This window comes from Poromitra crassiceps (genome assembly GCF_964638095.1).
Source record: "Poromitra crassiceps genome assembly, chromosome: 6".
NCBI lineage: Eukaryota > Metazoa > Chordata > Actinopteri > Beryciformes > Melamphaidae > Poromitra > Poromitra crassiceps.
Window position 1 is genome coordinate 4,931,914 of NC_139627.1, and position 19,648 is coordinate 4,951,561.

The 19,648-nt window shown below is 44.8% G+C and overlaps 2 protein-coding genes across 3 annotated transcripts; one reads left to right on the forward strand and one right to left on the reverse strand.

Annotated features, from left to right (window-relative positions):
• Positions 1–935: 935 nt before the first annotated feature.
• On the reverse strand, positions 936–13,533 carry peds1 (plasmanylethanolamine desaturase 1). 2 transcript variants are annotated; one of them, XM_083639578.1, is made up of 8 exons: positions 13,368–13,533; positions 11,700–11,819; positions 11,360–11,451; positions 11,037–11,181; positions 10,067–10,279; positions 3,075–3,223; positions 2,604–2,729; positions 936–1,555 (listed from the first exon to the last, which is right to left on the reverse strand). In XM_083639578.1, exons 1-8 carry the CDS (start codon positions 13,501–13,503, stop codon positions 1,409–1,411), a joined length of 1,128 nt encoding a protein of 375 aa, XP_083495704.1. In that variant the 5' UTR covers positions 13,504–13,533; the 3' UTR covers positions 936–1,408. The 2 variants fall into 2 exon arrangements, with proteins under 2 accessions (XP_083495704.1, XP_083495703.1); XM_083639577.1 differs by lacking the exons at positions 10,067–10,279; positions 11,037–11,181; positions 11,360–11,451; positions 11,700–11,819; positions 13,368–13,533 and adding an exon at positions 4,967–5,069.
• A 4,182-nt stretch (positions 13,534–17,715) lies between these two features.
• cebpb (CCAAT enhancer binding protein beta) lies at positions 17,716–19,358 on the forward strand. The gene has a single exon (XM_083638704.1). It carries the CDS (start codon positions 17,913–17,915, stop codon positions 18,819–18,821), a length of 909 nt encoding a protein of 302 aa, XP_083494830.1. The 5' UTR covers positions 17,716–17,912; the 3' UTR covers positions 18,822–19,358.
• The last annotated feature ends 290 nt before the right edge of the window (positions 19,359–19,648 follow it).

Genomic DNA, 19,648 nt, shown 5'->3' on the forward strand with positions numbered 1-19,648 from the left:
GTTATTGGACAAAATGTCCATATTGAGAGGAAACAATGCTGTAAATCTATGATTTATGGACTTTTCCAAATAATTATTTTTTCAAATTCAGTATTTGTTTACACGTGTTTTCAGTAGGCTATGTACCAAATCTTATCGTAGAAACTTGTTTTTCTACAGATCATATTGACATCGGTAAATGTCAGTGATCGGCCATACCAGCAATGTTAATATCGGTATCGGCCAAATTTCATATCGGGGCATAAATGTGGTGTATGAATGACTGACCTTGAACCCATAAACACCAACATCTTGGGATCTAGAATGACCACACAAATGGAAAAACATGACCCAGGATTTATGAAAGACAAGAAGAAAAAAAGGGAGGGGGGGTTGCAAAGAAGACAGTTCCACCAGTCAGATATGCTCTGACAGACCAAAAGAGGTAGCTGATTTAAGTTATTTTCAAGCATTGTTGAGTGGGAAGTCTGCAGACCCCTCGATGCAGGCTGTGACATGTCATACTGTGACGGTGTAAGACTAGATTCTGGTGTAGACTACATTATCTTCGCTTCAGCTCTAAGGACTTAAGACAGCTGTACTTCCTTAAATGAAATAATTATGTGGTTTGCTTAAAAAAAAAAGAGTAAAAAGAAGCTATGCGACACTCCACGACAGACTAAGGTGACCACTTATAGGCACCTCGCTATGAGCTGCGTTCGCATGCATGTACCATGGTACCACAAATACTCGTGATATACTCTCATTTGACATATTATGTCATAATTAACATTACCTGCCAAGTTAAATATGTTTTGGGGTCAAATGTTCTTAGGGAAAGGTCAACTTTGAAAGATCTCTCGTAACTAACGGGAACCACAAATGTTAAGTGAACTATGCGCAAATTTATGTTAAGTGGCTACTTTCAATGTTACAAAAAGGCAACACACGAGATGTACACTCAATAAGATTATTTATGTTATTGTACAATCTGCATTTATAACAAATAATAATAAAAAAAGATTAGTAAGATGTACAGTATTTCGAATGATCACATCTGGTGTGGACTGAGGACTCCGCCCGCCTCGTCACATCTAGTCCACCCAGAGCTCCAGTGATGGGAGAGGGAGGGGACCAGGGCCTGAGAATGGGCTTTCATGACCGGTGAATGAGTGTGCATGAGTGTGTGTTTGTGTGCGTGTGCGTGTGTGTATGTGTGTGTATTTATGCTTGTTGTGTGTATATATCTGTTCATTGTCATTGTATAAGCAGGTCTGCTGCCGTATGTGTGTGCGCGCGCACAGCCAGAGGTGTTGGCAGGCAGCTGAATGTCACGTGGCGGTGTATGGGATGAAGGGATGAATGCAAACAGAAGAGCGGGGAGGGGGGGAAAGGAGAAGGGAAACAAGGAGGCAAAAGTAGCAGGGGCTCAGTTGGTGTAGCTCTGGCCCTCGGGAGGCTGAGGGAGCTTCATGTTTTCCTTGCACATCATAAGCCGTCTCAGCTCCTGCAGCACCATCCGGATACTGTTGGAGTTCTGCCACTTGGCCAATGCCGACACCGCCCGCGTGTCAACCTGACAGAGAACCAGCAGGGGGACAGTGTTATTTATGGTGCGAGGGGTTGCATGTCTCTACTGATCACGGTTGTCTCCTGTATGAAAAATGCAGGCGATGCGCTGACTTGCACCACATGCATTTCACTTTCACTTTCCCCGTAGAACAGATTGTACTACCTACCTAGGCATGCGCAATGATTTTCCACTAGTAATGTTATTGTTAAAAATAGTTTTACGTGACAATCGTCTTGTCTTAAAAAGTATATTTTTCCTTGTTTTTTTTTCGGCGCCTGTTTTTAAGAGCATGGCAAAGCCACTTGTATCAGGTTTTAACAAATGGCGTTGTTGCTGTAGATTACAGTAGGAGAAATGGTGTTAAAAACTACACTCAGCTACAAGGAAAAGGTTTCAAGCTTTGTTACTGCATGAAGAAAAGCTGATGTTCTGTCTACTAGTCCCTGGGCCATGTCGTCTACGGGCGGGAAGCTATGCTATGCTTGCTGACGTCTGCCTGGCTGCCTGACCTCTGGGGATTTCAAAGAATGGTCGAATAGTTCCCAGTGAATTTCAAATAGTATTTTAGCTAGAAATGCCCATCCCTAGTACTAGCTCTCGCAGCAGCACTTAGAACAGGATCTTGTTTATCTGGATTGACCAGTCTACTGAGCAGCCACGGGAAACAATTAAGATAAAATATTTCCCATAGCATGCATGTAATTTATGGAACTTTGTTGATATACATGGCACTCTAAAAGCATTTATGAAGCAAATCAATCTGCGCAAGCTTTAGATTTCAGGCACATAGTCCCAAATACCCTCAATAGTCTTCTCCAGTAGTCTTCCTGGTGGGTGTGGTCAAACGTTAGTCCTAGTTTAGAAAAACCTATATGAGGCTGATCTCCAACTTTTAGTTCTATTTCCAAATCTATTTACTTGAATAAGGAGACAATACATAAGGACATTCTTATCCATTTCAGCCTCCCAACTGCCGTTCTGCTGACAGCTTAGTCATTGCATTTAGGCTAAATGTATCCAGCTAGAATAGTAGATAAACAGATTTACTCACCACACCGTTGGAGTTGTGCACGCCATTCAAGTTTATCTTCGTCACAAATCTGACAAATGGTGGTGTCTCAGGATATCTGGGCCCACATTCAACCTTCAGACTGTAAATCCTATTTTCATAGATTGTCTGTGGACAAAGACAAAATTAAATAGGGTGGGGTGAGTAGAATATCCTGCTTTTAGAAAAAGAACCATTCCAGTGCACACATTCCCACATTTAGTTTTGATGTTATGTCTTTTTATGTAGAATTATCTTTATGATGCTGCGGCTGACACAGCCTCAGTTCCCCTCTGGGGAATAATGAAGTATCTATCCATTGTATTTCTTTGTGTAATTGCACAGTTCAATAACTAAAGATCATCAGAGTAAAGTCCCATCCCTTTACATTGACCTTAATACATTTAACTCATGAAGCCCAAGTAGAGGGTCAGTGTCTTGCACAGAGAAGAGGTCTAAAATGCCACCACTTACCCTAGGAGGGCCGATGATCATCCCTCTCCATCGTGTTAAGGTCATGTCCTCGTCATCTTCCAGACCCCAGCTGACTGTCCCATCTCCCACACCTTTCTGGCCTTCTTCCAGCTCTTCAAGCAGCCGGAAATTGCGAGGAACTTTAACGCCTGTAAGAGCATAAACCTAGTTAGATAAGGACATACCGGTAGTTCTACATTTTGATACCACAAACCAATTATAAACTCCTGCCTTTAGTCAGAGTAAAGTGCAGCTAAAGGTATGATTCATTGGCCATGACTCATGATACAATACATGATGGGACAGAAAGCAAGACGCCTTTTTCTACCACCTTCTTTCTTTCTTGATCTATTGTCGCTGGACATCTCTCCATAAACTACAGTATAATTTGAGAGCCGGTGGCGGCGTGGCACACAATTGTTCAGTTGTGATGTCATCAGTGATGTCACTCGAGCAACTGTGATGCCATGTGATGTCATTAGGGATGTAAGCAACTGTGATGTCATTAGCGATGTCACTCGTGCAGTTGTGATCACTCGAACAACTGATTTCATAAGTGATGTCACTCGAGCAGTTGTGATGTCATTAGTGAAGTGACGCATGCTAACCCTCGAAGTAGATTTATCACAGAAAGGCCTAGGCATAGCCTTGGTGCAGAATGACTGAGACCCATAACGTTTGGCTCAAAAACAGACTGCCAGTCAAGATACAGCAATATTGAACGTAAGCAAGTGTGATGTCATCACTGATGTTACTCGCAACTGTGATGTCATCGGTGATGTCACTCGCGCTACTGTGATGTAATCTGTGATGCCACTCGAGCCACTGTGATGTGATTGGTGGTGTGACACCAGGATTCCACAGGTTAAAAGAAACTGAGCATGACCGCACCGACTGATGATGTCATACCCACTGATGATGTGGCATGAGTTGACATGAATTTAGCCACAACAACAAAAATTGCCCCTGGCACATCGTCTCCAGAGTCTCCACCCAAGAACAAGATTTCTAGTTGAGATAACTAGAAGCCTTTCAATGAGCCGGATGCAAAGTTATGCCCCAAATTACGTATGCATCTCCCCAATGCTGTTGCATCATTTGGCCTCTGCAGTGAGATATGGAGGTGCTTGTTACTGAGATGTGCTTCCATGCGGGCCAGCCGAGCAAACACATTCACACAGATAGCTAGTACAGCAAATTTAGCTCTGTTAACTGTTAGCAAGTAGCTAGTCTTGACTACAACACTCGGCGAAGATCAACTTTGCTGGGTTAAATGTCACTCACTCAATACTGTCATTGCTAAATTACAAATTGTTGGCTAAGGCAAAAGGCTAAATGTTGATGCTTAAATGCTATTAAATATCAGTCGTAACGTTATCGTATTCGTACATATTTTATATAAAGAGAAAACAATTGTGTAGCAAACTAGCTACGAGGCGTTAAGATAGCGCTAACGTTACTGTGCTGCACCGATGTTAACGTTAGCGCGTTAGCTACGTTATCAAGTTAAAGCTAACAAGTTCAGCGATGTTATATACACAGATAAACATTTCAATGTCGTGTCATTCCGTTAAATTCATGACAATCAAAACACAAGATTAGCTGGTCAATTTTCGGCACTTAAGTTATACTGCGTCTACTTTCTCTATTAACAAGCTAGCTTAGCTAAGAGCAACCAGACAGCCTAAACTACGTTAGCTTCCTATTCATTCACTTCAACAATTCCATAGCTAGGCGTTAGCTTGCTGTTTAATTGTGGATTTCAACAGTACGTGTACAAACAGATCGTCAGGCTCAATATGTAACTTATATACAACATAAGCATCCGTTGGATTTATTTATTTTTAACAATAGTTCATTATGATGATGATTTATTTATCCGAAACATTTACCTGATCCGGCGGCGCCCGCCATCTTGTCGCTTAATAGCGGGTGCGCGCACGTAATTTTGCCATTGTCGCCTGCAGTTCGTGCACGAGGAAGTTTGCACGTCGCTTCCTTTGTTGTATCCTAGTCCGCTGCACCCACAGAATGCCTGCCTTGACAAAAGTGGAATTGCATGCACTGCAGTGATGCTAATAATACACGAATGTAACTATAGGGACCCCCAGGGGTCCTTGGGGGGGCTCCAGGGGGTCCCCAGCAAAAAAGGGTAAGAATTTAGACCAGCGTTCCAAACATAAGTAACACAATGACAGAATTTATGACTATTAGTATTATGGTCATTGATTTCATACACTTTCTGTAATAAAACATTAAAAGTGTGACAATCCTCCTACCACTCCTGGTCCCGTCTTGCAGGAGCCTGGTGTTGGGGTTGTGAGGCTGACTCGCCTCATATTTGTTACCCGGCTCAAGGCCAAGGGCGTAACAATCTTAGGGCAGTCACACAAAGTTAAAGTTAAAAACCACAATTTATTAACTAAAATTAAGGGGATACTAGACAACACAAACTACAAATGAACAGAACAAAAGGTGCATCAGTGAGGACTGAGGAGGGAGACTGAATGGTCTGAAGGTCTAATAAACCCCATGGCCCTAACACCAGGCTTCTGCAAGACAGGGTCAGGAGATGTGTGAGGGTCTTCACAAAAACTAAAATCTTATCAGATGGGGAATCCTGGGATAAAATCTGATCAAATTTGCATCAGTTTAGGGGTCCCTTATGTGAACACTGATATAACCAACTGTAAAATATTTTTAGAGGACTTCTCAGAGAAAACGGGCAATGGCAAAATTATTTAACCGTTTATTTAGTTTCTTTATAAATACAGTTTATTATATACAGTAGTCTCCCAAATGGAAGACAACAAAAAGGCATCAAGGCTTTGTTTCCGATATCTAAAACTCCATCACCGCCACCACCATCACCACCATACATCACCAACAACATCCATTCTTGCCTCAGAAGAAACTGGAGGCAAGGAAGGGCAACTCCAGGACAGTCAATAAAATTGCTTCCCAGACTGCGGGGTTTACAATAAATCAATTGGGTAGGATAAGGCAATTCAATATAAAGTTCAAGGATCACTACAAAATTGATTTAGACATAACCGATCAAACATAGCAACAAGGAGGACTGCCATTTCTAAACCAAACTGTTCTTATAACATTCGTTCCAGAGGGCCAATATGAATTAGCTGTACATTGTCAACAATACCCTTCAAATCCATTGATGAAAACCCATTGTTCTTGAAGCAAGGAAATCAAAAACAGCGTAACCACGTCTACCTCAATAGCAGAAGGCCTAGTTATTAATTATACAAATATATGGCTACAGTAGGACCTGTAAAGCATTCAACAAACAAAAACATTACTTTGGCCAACACAAACTCTGAGATGGAAAATGAGTGATACAACTCCTTTACCACGGAGCAGTAGTAATAACCTACCTACCCAATTGCCACCTTATCACAACAAAATTAAAAAGCGAAGACATTATTTTCACCAATTCATGTCAAACCCATTTTTATCTCTACTAGCAATTACAGTATTTTCTTAAAAAATATGTTTGTCAATTGTTTTAATCTCCAAACTATTTATTTACGGCATCTCTACTTTTCCTACGCATTGCCTATAGCCGTGTAAAAACTACTTGCACTGAATTTTGCCATATTACACGAACACAGAACTTTCGAGAAATGCAGGTCAATTATGTCACTATAGTTTTATATTATGGCCACAGACTTCAGTGGGGTGCCATACAGTAAAGACCACACCCATAACAAATCCAAAATCCTATTTGGAAAATGTGTTTTCATTCAAAGTTACAATGTGTTTAATGTAGGCTATTTAACAGTTCTCAAACTATATTTTGACCCAATACTGTTGAAAGAGCCCCACTGAAGTAAACAGAACCCCCTCTATGCAGGACTCAAGACTCAGATGTAGTGACACAAAATGTCACCCCTTAACCAGCGTATATAGGCTACTAAAACCAAGCACACACATCTTGGCAAGCACTATGCAATCTGCAGTGTAGCTTAGCTTTGCTGTTGACCTACTGTATGGTGAAGAAATTTAAATAATCAAGTATGAAGGATTGGGAATCTGGAGTATACAGAGTATAAAAAGCTATTTTGGCTTTCAAATAAACTTTCATTAATCTATATACTTTTTGACTAAAACACCCAAGGCAAGAATCTTTAGAAACAATTTCGCCTTTAACCTGCTCAAGCCCACTGAACTGCAGGGTTGACGTCTCCTGTTAGCACCTGAAAAGTTTCCAGGAGCTCCTTGGAATGAAGATAAAAGTTTTGGTAGCTCAAACCAGGGAGCATTTGGTAAAAGTTGGGAGTCTTCGTTGGAAAATTCATTTGGTACCTTAGACGAGAAGTTCACCTGCAGCAGTCCTGGCCTGTCACTGGCTGACTCAAACTAAGGAAAGCTGGTGAGCCAATATATTGCTTGCACAAGCAAACATGCTGTATGCATGCATGCATCCTTAATTAAGCCTACGTAATTGACATCTTGAGAGTAATTAGTAAAAGTCGTTGTAACTTGTCATGCAGTCGTTTTTAACTATAGCTAATTTTCTGAGCTCCATTTTTGCAAACATGGGGAAAACTTTAGGAAAAGGAAGCCATTTTAGCCAAATCAGATTACCGTATTTAACTTAAGTTAAGACATAATAGTTAAGGGCCTCTTATTAGACTGCATAGTTATCTGCTGTACAATACATTTACAAATTTACTTACTAAAGCATTAACAAACATTTCACTCATCAATGAGATAACCTCATCTGTAGCACTCAAGTAATTTATGGATCGTCAGTCATCGCCGAAGCCCTTGGAACATTACCACGCCTGTTTTGAGTCACAGTTATGGAGACAGTTCACATTGGCAATGTTACTCAAGGGGAATGTTATGTCCTAAAACCGCGACTCTTCCCTCCCAGATTATAAAGGATTAGCTGTGAGATGTGAAAATAACCGTATATAAAATTGGCACGTGATTTAGGAGTGTCGGCTGGTATGATGAAGTCTAAAACAGAAATATTTGATAGCGAAAACGACCGTTGTTGAGGTTACAAAGGAGACCTGCAAATGCCAAAAAATTGTAGTTAAGGCTGCTTGTCAAAATGGCATGTCTCCTTCCTGACAGCAACACCAAGGCCTGTTGACTGGGAAGAGTCATATACACTTTGAAAACGAAAACGTTTTTTTTAAAACAGAGGACACTTGATCATTTTAAAAGGCTATTTCGTACTGTAGGGCCAGACTGATGCAGCCTAACTTTAAAGATTGATATTTGCCAAAATTCTGTTTTAGCCTAGCGTCAACATCGGCTACATTTACAAATATTTTTTTCTTTTTTTCTTTAGATCAAATCGCACAGCCTGAAAACAGTATTATTTGTTTTCTGTGCTTTGATTACTACCTCTCCATCTCTTTACATCGTTTGTCTGCACATTGTGGCTGGATAGCGCATCCTGGTGTGATGATTAGTGTCACAATAAAACGTCCAGTGTAACTGTAGCCACTGTCTGATATTCACTTGTGGATTGTAATAAATCCATTGAATTAAACTATTAATTATGATAGTAGCTAGTACAGACACAACAATTCTTGTGTCAAGTATGCAAATGGGAAATACTGCAGTGATCACAAAGTCTGCCTTAGCATTATGAAATGTTAACTAACCAATTTGTTTTTTTTACTAACATTGATAATGCATCAAATCCTGCATCAACCCAGCCCTACTACTTAGTCTAAACCCAACATTCTTTTATAAGTTATAATCGTCCAGCAGACCCTTGTTGAGGTGGCGACACAACAACTGATCCAGCACTTACTGGCAAATAAAATAATAATAGCAATAATAAACATACTTGTGTTTTATCATCTTTCCAAACGCGGATGTGTGGCTTTGAAGGAAAACAATTTGAATAAAAATAAGTGCTGTTAAGAAGTGCGTTTTCCTTTCAAGTGTTCTTGCTGGGGGAAGTTTCAGTTTTCTTTTTCTTTTCAAGTTTCAGAAGTCTCAGAATCTCTGATTTCAAATTATGATTTCAAATTGTGCACCATACCTTCTGAGAGCAATGGCCTTTGTACATCACCTCAAGAACAGGTGAGTCGTGTTAGACATACAACATCAGATTATGGAGCTTGTTAAGGAGTTATGGAGATATTGCAATCTAAAATGGCGATCTCCACCGCGGTTAATGAAAAATCTCATCAACAAAGCGCTCTTCTTGAAAACCAGACAAAATGTGCAAGACTTAAAGCTATGGCATCAGAAACTGTTGGTTAAGTTTTCCTTCCAATGGATTAGTTTGAGCGAGGCAAAAGGGGAGGAGAAGACGGGACAGAGCCCGCGTCTTCTGAGGTAGCGTGCGGCCGGCCTTTGCTGTTACTGGACTTTGTGAGCCCAGTTCAGGTCGTCTGACCGCGGCTTCTCCCCCGTCACGCCCTGGATGAGATCCTCAAGGGTACTCCAGAAGCCCAACTTCTCCAGAGGATAGTTCAGCCAACCTGGAAAGACAAGGTGCAAAGACAACTCAGCCCAGTCTTCTCCACTCTTAACCCACTAGTCACCCCCCTCACACATTTTTCTCCCCAATTATACTTTGCCAATTCCCCCTGCTGTCCCGGTCGTTGCTCCACCCCCTCTGCCGATCTGGGGAGAGTTGTAGACTAGCACATGCTTCCTCTGATACATGTGCAGTCGCCAGCCGTTTCTTTTCACCTGGCAGTGAGGAGTTTCACCGGCAGGATCACGCTATTCCCCCCAAACAGGCCCCCCGACTGACCAGAGGAGGCACTAGTGCAGTGACCAGGACTCATACCCCACCGGCTTCCCACCCGCACACACGGCCAATGTGTCTGTAGGAACGTCACACCAAGCCGGAAGTACCACTGTCAGGTACTGAACCTGGGCCTCTGTAGTGGTAGGTGAGAACCTACTAGTCTTTTGTCATTATTTCCAACTGTCTACACACGCTGCTTTAGCTCTATGACGGCGATTTCGCAACAAAGAAATCGAGAACAAACCTGTGGTGATGCAGAAGTACGTCTCGTGCGGGGAGACGTGGTGGACGCGGTGGTGCTTGCGGGGAAGGATGATGTGGCAGTCCTGGAGGAGGACGACCCAACGAGGCAGGCCGAAGTACGTGTGCGACCACTTGTGAATCTGGTTGGTGAGGGTCACAAAGATGGCCAGCGCAAACAAGTAGCAGTACCAGGGGTAGTTGTGGTAAATGTCCGCTACAGTTAGGAGACAGAGTGAGGGAGGGAGAAAGAAAGAAAGTTGTTTAATGTGTTTCTCTCGATTCTTAATAACACCAGATTACAGCAATTCTCTGTGTAACTAGAACGACCGCACCGCGGATATATGCCTCCAGCAACAAGTGAGCAGTAGACATCCATGTCTGTCCAGACTTTGAGGTTTGAGCCAAATGTGAAGAAATTCTGTCAAGGTGTCACTGAGATAAGCGTTACCGAGCTTGAAAATGGCGTTTGTGAGGTCACAGTTACCTTGACCTTTGACCACCAAAATGTAATCACTTCATCCTTAAGTGCAAGTGGACGTTTGAGGCAAATTAGATGAAATTCTGTCAAGGCGTTCCGGAGATATCGCGTTAATGAATTTGGGAATGGCGTTCATGAGGTCACAGTGACCTTGACCTTTGAGCTTTGATTACCAAAATCTAATCAGTTCATCCTTGCATGCAAGTCGACGTTTGAGCCAAATTGGAAGAAATTCCGTCAAGGCGTTCCTGAGATATCGCGTTAACGAACTTGGGAATGGCGTTCGTGAGGTCACAGTGACCTTGAACTTTGACCACCAAAATCTAATCAGTTCATCCTCGAGTCCAAGTCGACGTTTGAGGCAAATTTGCTAGATACCGCGTTAACGAACATCGGACAGACGGACAACCCGAATCCATAATGCCTCCGGCCTGGCTGTCGCCAGCGGAGGCATGACAACAAAAGCTGGGCTCAATTTGTTAATATAGCTCACCAGGGGAGAGGGTGAAGAAGTTGAAGGCCATGGTTGCTAGAGGGACTATGGTCAGCATGCAATTGTCACCATTGGTCTCGATGAAGTCGTGCCGGGTGATGGCTGTGGGGTCAATGTGGTGCTCTCTAAACGGTCGTATAAAAGCCTGGGGGAGAGATGGGAAAGTAGGGTGAAGAACAAGACAGGTGGCCATTCTGTTCGGTTACGGAAAACCCAGATTTGGATGAGTAGGCCTACTGTGGGTAGAACAAAGTAACGGATTGTGGTTTTAGCACTAAACCCAAAAGAACCATGATGGGAAATCGACGCATGGACCTCTCTACCTTTCCAACGATGGGAAGATTCACGGATCCCCACGTATCTGCCCCCCAGTGAACGAGGCCTGACGCAAAGTCTGCGGTGAGGATCCCTGCCACTGAAATGGAGTTTGAGAGAAACAGAAAGGATAGGAGAGAATCAACAAAACAAAGAAAGGACACACTACAGCACTACAGCACTACAGCACTACAGCACTGTGCTTCAGTGAAGAGTGAAGCTTTGTCGGCCATCGCATCATTTGTAGCTCTGAGAAAGAGAGAGGAAAAAGAACTGATCCAGCGCTGACATATGCAGTTGTAACTCAACAGCAGTAGTACATCATATCATCGTTGAGTCTGTACTCACCGATGCCGAGCGTGATGTACCACACATGCCCCAGGTGGAAATTGGCAAGGAGGTGAATGAAGTTGAAGGCCATAAGAGAGAAGCAGAGGACAACGCTGATCCATTCCTGACATCGTTTGCCTTGAGAGTCGAAACAAAACACAGACAACATGATGACCATACAACATAGGCCTATATGTCACTGTCAGCACAACTCAAACATGTGCACTGCTCCATCTTTTGGGTCATCTGATAAGCTGATTAGACTGTGGTTATGTTTTACGACCGTCTAGTCTACAGTACCTGCAATGACCTAATTGATGAATCATAGCAATAAGTCCAAATGGACCAATGTCCAAAGGTCAATGAAGTGTTGTCTGAGCAGAATTAATTCACTCTCAGGTAGCCTATTACATCCATTTACAACAGAGACCACTTGCACACTAGATACCACATTCCTCCATCGGTTACTGCCTCAAGAACTCTTGTAAGCAGCTGCGCCTGAAATACCTGTCCAGCTCTTCTACCATTCAAGGAGGGGTAGAAATCCTTATATGGCTAAAAGCTAAAAGCCCTCACTGGCAGACAACTCCTGCACAGTCTAAGCACCATTAAGGCAACTCCCCACTATCAGAGAGAGAGAGAGACTGGCTGTCCAAACCTAGTATTTGCATTGTGGGCGTGCAAAGTCCATCCATAATGTGTTGATTGCACAATTGTGATATTGGGGGTTTGGTTTCTCTTCTTGGGAGTTGTTCCTTGCATACATCTATAGGGGGGACCGTGGCGTACCAAGACCTGGTGGGCAGGCAGATCAGCCATGTTGTTCTCCGGGCCGACACGACAGGGGGGCCGGGATGAGGCAGGGTTAAGGCTGAGTGATGCTGCTGGTAGGCTAGGTTAGGGTAGGTTAGCTAGACTCTTTGGTTCCTAGGTAGTTAAGGTTCTGTTCCCTCTCCTCTTTCTTCTCTCTATCTCACATCTTGCTATGCTTGTTTGTTTATATATATATATATATATATATATATATATATATATATAAGCTTAATATTATACAAGTTGTTCTGATTGTTCTTAGAATGTGTCAAGACACATTATCTGTAAAGTCCAATGAGACATGCTTGTAAATATGGCTCTACAAATAACAAAAAAATACAAAAAACTTGACTTGACATTAGATTTCATTCCGTAAGGCAACCAGGCTTGAAAGAAAATAAGTTGCTTTCCCAATTGGCTGGACAAAATCTAAAAACAACCAATCCATCATGCTGAGTTCGCAATTACAGCAACATTGTTATGAAAGATTGAAGAACGTTGTCACAGCAACTTGGTGTCCATATGGACGGAGCGTCTGTTCCTGAAGCAGAAGCGGTGGAATCACCTAGCATTGCACAAATGTCACATGTCACTGAATAAGCATAACACAAGCACAATTATCCAACCCCAGAATCTCACATGATTCCTATTGTGTTGTGTAACATGTACGATCAGATACTATGTAACACGCCACTGTCTCGCAGGTTACATTTAATTGTAGCACTGATATACATTTTGATGAGTTCTTTTCGCGTGCTTACTTCGTTCGTTACAACAATAACAAAAAGCAGACTGTTATGTGTCACGCCGATGGGCACTTGACCATGGGGACAGACCCACAACAACACGACATCCCTGGGTGAATTGGCTCACCTGGAGAGTATAGACTCGCTAGTTCTCGGGCCCCCGCGTGTTGTGCTCCCCATCTCGCCGCACCCCGGCCCGGTCCCTGTGGTTCTGGACTCTGTGTTTCTTGTCCACAGCCGTTCTCGTTTACCATGCTCGCCATGTTCTCCACTTCTGGTTCAGCCCTGAGCCCAACCCCTTCGATATCTAGCCAGGATGGCAGGATTCAGATCAACTTCTCAGCCCACAAATAGCGTTAACTGTTTCAGCCAATCGCTTCCAGTTCGGTAAATGCGACAGCCAATCGCTGGGTGGGAGCAGGTTCTAGAATCCGCCGAATAACCAATTGGGTTGCGAGGGAAAAGACTGCATTTCCTGACCCCACCCAAGGAACCTATAAAGAAGGAAGATACATTGTGACCTACGTTGTAAACGGAGGCCACAGCACAAGAATTTCACACGTGATACTTGTACCATGGAGTGACAATAAAAATCTTGAATCTTGAATCTTGAACATCACTCACGTCACAGCGTTCGGATTTTGCATTGGGGCCAGACTTTGGGCCCAGTTCTATTGAAGTGAATGGGAGTAGCCTATATCATTTTTGTGTCGTTTCACCTTGGAAAAAATGCTTAGATCGGATTACAGAAAACACATTACGTGATATTGACTGATTTATTAATATTATTATTTTATCTAAATGCATGTTAACTTAGCTATTAGCAATCTCGTGGTGTGCTCGTGGTCCCACCACTTTCAGCAAGGAAGGATTTATTACATCACTGTTGACATCGCAATTGCTCCAGTGATATCACTCATGACATCACTATTGCTCAAGTGACATCATTGATATCATAATTCACTGATTTATGACATCAATGATGTCACAAATCGTGACACACCGCCCGCAAAATCGTGACTAACACCGCATTACCCACTTAGGCAATTTTAATAAAGATGATGATGGGTCTCCAAACCATCGCTCCAAACAGATCATAGCTCTGGCCAACAGCTGCATATAGCTCAACTCAAGCCCCTCTTTGGTCCAAGATTAAAGATAGTGTAACGTGTTTGGGTAATCCAGGTATTACCTGTATGTGATGTGCAACCTAAGTGTCTGGATCGCAGCTAGGAACTGATGTGTGTGGGTGTGTTCCTAGGGGGAAGGGGATGTATGTGACCAGCGGCCGGGGCGGAGGCCAGTCAGGCCAGGGTGGGCGAGCTGACCGGGTGGTTTAGAGCTAGCAGCGAAGCTAGCTGCTAGGAGCGTGTATTGTGAAGACAAGAATAAAGAGCCTGTACCAACTTCAAGTCTCCAGTTCCTTGGACGAATACCTATTTCGTTACATTGGTGCCAGACAGTAAAGCGGTAACGCCTCTGATTCGGCCGAGAGGGGAGAGGGTGAGAAGGAACGGCAAAAGAGACGGGTGGTGCGGCTTTTTGGCTCTAGAAACTAGCGCTAGTAAGTTAGCTACCAGGGGTGCTAACTGCTAACTGCTAGCTGCAACCACGTGCGATGGTGCGCGGAGAATCAAGTATCTCCGGAGAATGGCCATCGGTGAACGGGAGGAAAGGAGAGCTGACGGCGGGGATCAGCTCGATGCTGGCGGGCATGGAGGCCCGTGTGTTGAGAGAGGTCGGACGGCTGGTGCAAGAGACTCCTGCCTGGGCAGTGGAGGTGATGCGGGCGCTGCGAGAAGTCATGCAGCGGGTGGACTTGATGAGCGCGGAGGTAATGCAGCAGGGAGAGCGGCCGGAAGAGCCACGAAAGAGACTGTGTTGGACCTGCAGAGAGCCGGGCCACGTGGCGAGGTGGTGCCGATGCGGTTCCGGGAGACGGACCGGGTATGCGGGACAACGACATGGACAGCAGGGAGCCTGCTGGACATGTAGCGAGATTGGACATCTAGCCAGAGAGTGTCCAAAGGCTGTCGGAGATCGGGGGACAGCGGGAGAAGAGAGACGTGCAGGCGGCAGACAGGTGAGACTCTGCTGGATTTGCCAGTCACCGGAGCACTTGGCCAGGGACTGCACTGAGAGTGTGGAGGCCGGAGGTGAGACGCAGGCTGGGAAGAGCGTGAACAGCCAGAGGGAAGAGAGGGACATCGTCTGCAGCGTTGTTACAGTCGGGAGAGCGACGCTCGTGTCTCCGAGTGAGCGAGAGGGGTTACCGCCGGGGGAACCGGCCCAGCCTAACCGCTATACACCCCCTAACGTTGCACTGCGGAGAGCCGAGGGGAAGATCGACGCCGGTGGTGTTCGCTCTGCTGTCCTCAACCCTGGAGGAGGGGGACGGAAAAACGAGCGAGTGCGAGGCCGGGAGGACGACGCCAGGGTCAGCTGGAGAGTCGACGGGCGCGAGTGGAGACCGGAGGACGAGGATGTCGATCCGGTGCTCGTTCGTGCATTTGCTACCGGAACAAGCAAAAAGGGGGGACCGAAAAGAGTGCTTCAGGGGAATTGGTGAAGCTGGGAAAAGGGGGGATGGAAATGGGGTTTAAAAGAAAAGCTAAGGAAAATGTGGGGGGCTTGTGTTTGAATTGAAATGTGTGAAAAAGAAGGAAATAATGAAAAACTAGACATTATGGAGTGCCTAATGGGAAACTAGACATTATGGGGGTACCTAATGGAAAACTAGACATTACGGAGTACCTAATGAAAAACTGGACATTATGACGGGGGTGCTGAAAAGAAAAGACTGGTTGTTGGGGAATTATAATTTGATGTGGTGATGGGAAAAATGTTGTGTTGGTGTGTTTTGGTACAGGGGGATATGTGTGGGTTGTGGGTGTCGACGTGGGCGTCGAGCTAATGTTGGGTGAGGAGTATGTAACGTGTTTGGGTAATCCAGGTATTACCTGTATGTGATGTGCAACCTAAGTGTCTGGATCGCAGCTAGGAACTGATGTGTGTGGGTGTGTTCCTAGGGGGAAGGGGATGTATGTGACCAGCGGCCGGGGCGGAGGCCAGTCAGGCCAGGGTGGGCGAGCTGACCGGGTGGTTTAGAGCTAGCAGCGAAGCTAGCTGCTAGGAGCGTGTATTGTGAAGACAAGAATAAAGAGCCTGTACCAACTTCAAGTCTCCAGTTCCTTGGACGAATACCTATTTCGTTACAATAGATTAGCGAACTGCATCATGACACATGACCGAACGTGGCATCAAGTCAACATAATGTAGGCCTAATGTGTTTTCTTTAATCTGGTGGAAGCATTATTCAATCAAAGGTGAAACAGCACAGATATGATGGTAGTGGCCCGATTCACTTCAATAGAACTGGCCCAAAAAGTCTGGCCACAATGGAAGATTCTATGTGAGTGATGATGTCTTATCCTTCTTTCCACCCGTCCTGTCGAGTCCTCCCTCTGCCCACATGATCAAAACCGGCGTCAGCACGCAGTAACCTCGCGTAGCACGCAAGGTAGCACGTCGTTAAGGGCTTTGTGAGGTCATAGATGATGATGCTCCGCAAGAATTGTTTGAGATTTGTTTGAGATCCAATGTGAGAAGGGTCCTGCATGTTTCAGAGGGGAAAGGAGTCTGAAGAATGTTGCCCAATCAGAAAATTGTGTTTGGGGCCTACATTCACATATAGCTGACCACGGATGCGTGTAGGCTATAGCTACGTGGTGTTGATGAAAAAGTTATAAAGTAACCACCCATCCATTCATATTTTTTGTTATTTGATTGGCTGTGATATACATGCGCATCCAGACCCAGTCACAATCACTGCTGTAGTGTTTTTCTACTCGCACTATCTATGGCGGGGCTTATTTGCATTGTTGCAATTCTAGCCTACCGCAAGATGGCAGCAGTGCAACACATGTGCATTTATGATTAGACTGACTCGAACACCACCAATCTAGGTTAATATGACGGTCTGCTTCAGTTAGTTCAGCGCAGTTTCATGACATTGTTTATGTTATCAAAGTTGAAAATAAAGTTGAAAAAACGATATCCCATGTTTAATATTAAACATGGGATATCGTTTTTTCAACTTGCACATATGTGCAACTTTTGCTTTGACGCCATTTAACCATCGTGCATATTGTAGACAGAAAATAGTCATGCAGTTGCTGTTTATTTGTTTGGGTTTAACTTTGAATCCTCAAAGCATCCATTGCGAATGTGCATTTTCCTCACATTAAAAATAACACGGGAAAAAAAAAGTCAGTCGTAGTGGTGGTCGTAGCCTACGACATCCCCACTCGGAAGCAGGTCACGAGCATAGACCGCAAGCCAGGAGATCACGACGAGCGCTTTGAGTACAGGTCGTTCTCGTAGTTCTCGCGCGTCATTCACCTGTAGCGCGACCCCGCCCACTTCTAGTATATAAACCCCTCCAAGACAGGAAGAGCTGTCAAAGACCCCACTGCCTCAGAACAGCTATATACAAACAAGTTCCCTTTTATACATGCATGTTGTAGTATAGTTTCAAGAGTGACTCACTGGGATATATAGACTGACAGACAGGCACTGCGCCCGCACTTCAGAGTCTCCTGCGAGCACAAACTACTTTGGGCGCGTCTCATCTGCCCTCAATGTTCTTGCAATCCGGTGGGTGTTAAGATCCATGGAAGTGGCCGGTTTCTACAACGAGGACAGCTTTGCTTTCCACCACCACAACAACAGAGACAGCATTATCAGTCCCGTCAGCAGCAACAGCTCACACAACAGGAGGCTTGACGACTCGATGACGGAGCTGGGCATCGACGGGCGGGAGAAAGCGATAGATTTCTGTTTTTACCTGGACTCCGCTGCGCACTGCCCGCAGCAGCAGCAGCAGCAGCAGCAACAGCAGCACGGGGACGCGTACTCTGATTTCCTGTCGGAGAGCAAGATCAAGAGGGTGACAGCTTTACAAAACTACAAAAACTACCCGTTTGCCAACGAGCTGGAGTCGAGTCAGTGCAACAACTTGAGGGACCCCAGCAGGGAGCCGTACGCGCCGCTGGGGTACACCGAGCTGCAGGAAACCCGTGTGGACACCGTCTTCAGCCCCGAACTTCTCGGCAGCCGCTACAGTAGAGCTGCGGTCGAAAGAGAGGACAGTAAAGAAGACATCAAGATGGACAACGGCTCGTCTGGTTTCGATATGAGGTCCTACATCCACTACCAGCAGTCCTCCTCCACTCCCAGCGGCAGCCTGGGCAACATCTCCAGCGCCTCCTCGACCTGCTCCAGCCCGCCCGGCACACCTGCCCCGTCGGGGAAAAGCAGGTCATCACACGACAAGATGTCCAGCAGCGGCAAGTCCAAGAAGCGGCTGGACAAGGACAGCGACGAGTACAAGCAGAGGCGGGAGAGGAACAACCTGGCGGTGAGGAAGAGCAGGGATAAAGCCAAAGTGCGCAACATGGAGACTCAACATAAAGTGCTGGAACTGGCTGCAGAGAACGACCGTTTACAAAAGCGTGTGGAGCAGCTGTCCAGAGAGCTGGCCACCCTGCGCAACCTGCTCTCTGCTACTGGGCAGTGTTAAGACTGAGACCGCGGCCGGCCACAGCCTTGGCTGCTGGCTCCACATGGTACTTCTGACTCTGGGGGAACCATTATTACAGAGACTCCTCGGCTACCTGTCTAATCATTGATGGACTTGGAGCCCCGTACGTGTGTTACACTGAACAAGTGTTGAAAATGGTACGCTACGCTCACAGGTGAAAGCAGCTACCACAAGCCAAGGACACTGAATGGGAGTGAAGAGTGAGAGAGTGCATGGATTGCGCAATCATTCATGATTCTTCTTGACATGTCACCCCTCGCTTTTATTCTCTCAGATGTAATTTTGTGTATGCAGTATTTGTGTGCAGGTTTTACATAGTACGAGTGGATTTATATATTTCCTTATCTGGAGCAATGGTTGTCAAGGGAAGAGAGTTGCACTGCAGTGAAATGATGCAACTCTTTGTAACAGTATTGGCAATGAATGAAATAAGTCTTAATTATTTAATATTAAAGGTGAAATGCTTTAATTGTACTTGATATTTTATTGAATTAAACAGATTTCTACTTTGTTTTTATCAAATTCAACTTGTATTTTCTTCTTTTCTGCCCCTTTCTAAGGAGCAGCATGCACAGACTGGCTCGGGCGTTAGGCTATATATTATGCTCGCCTGCAGGTCTCCATCCACACATGATTTCAGTCAGACTGCTGCATACTCTCAGCTTCGAGATATTGTGGATACAAAACTAGCCGAACAATACGCCCAAATTGCAATGTCTCTCTTTTTTTTTTTTTAGACCCATAGCCGATGCTGAAAATGTGGATAGTGTGAATGATTCAGTAGCCGCCTTGCTTGCCACATTGAA

What these genes read in the sequence shown, in the direction of transcription:
- peds1 (XM_083639578.1), bottom strand. Translation starts at nt 13,503, where the DNA reads ATGGCGAGCATGGTAAACGAGAACGGCTGTGGACAAGAAACACAGAGT. An exon ending in AGCGAGTCTATACTCTCCAG is followed by an intron (nt 11,820 to 13,367) that starts GTGAGCCAATTC and finishes TCGACTCTCAAG; the next exon opens with GCAAACGATGTCAGGAATGG. An exon ending in GTACATCACGCTCGGCATCG is followed by an intron (nt 11,452 to 11,699) that starts GTGAGTACAGAC and finishes ACTCCATTTCAG; the next exon opens with TGGCAGGGATCCTCACCGCA.
- cebpb (XM_083638704.1), top strand. Translation starts at nt 17,913, where the DNA reads ATGGAAGTGGCCGGTTTCTACAACGAGGACAGCTTTGCTTTCCACCAC.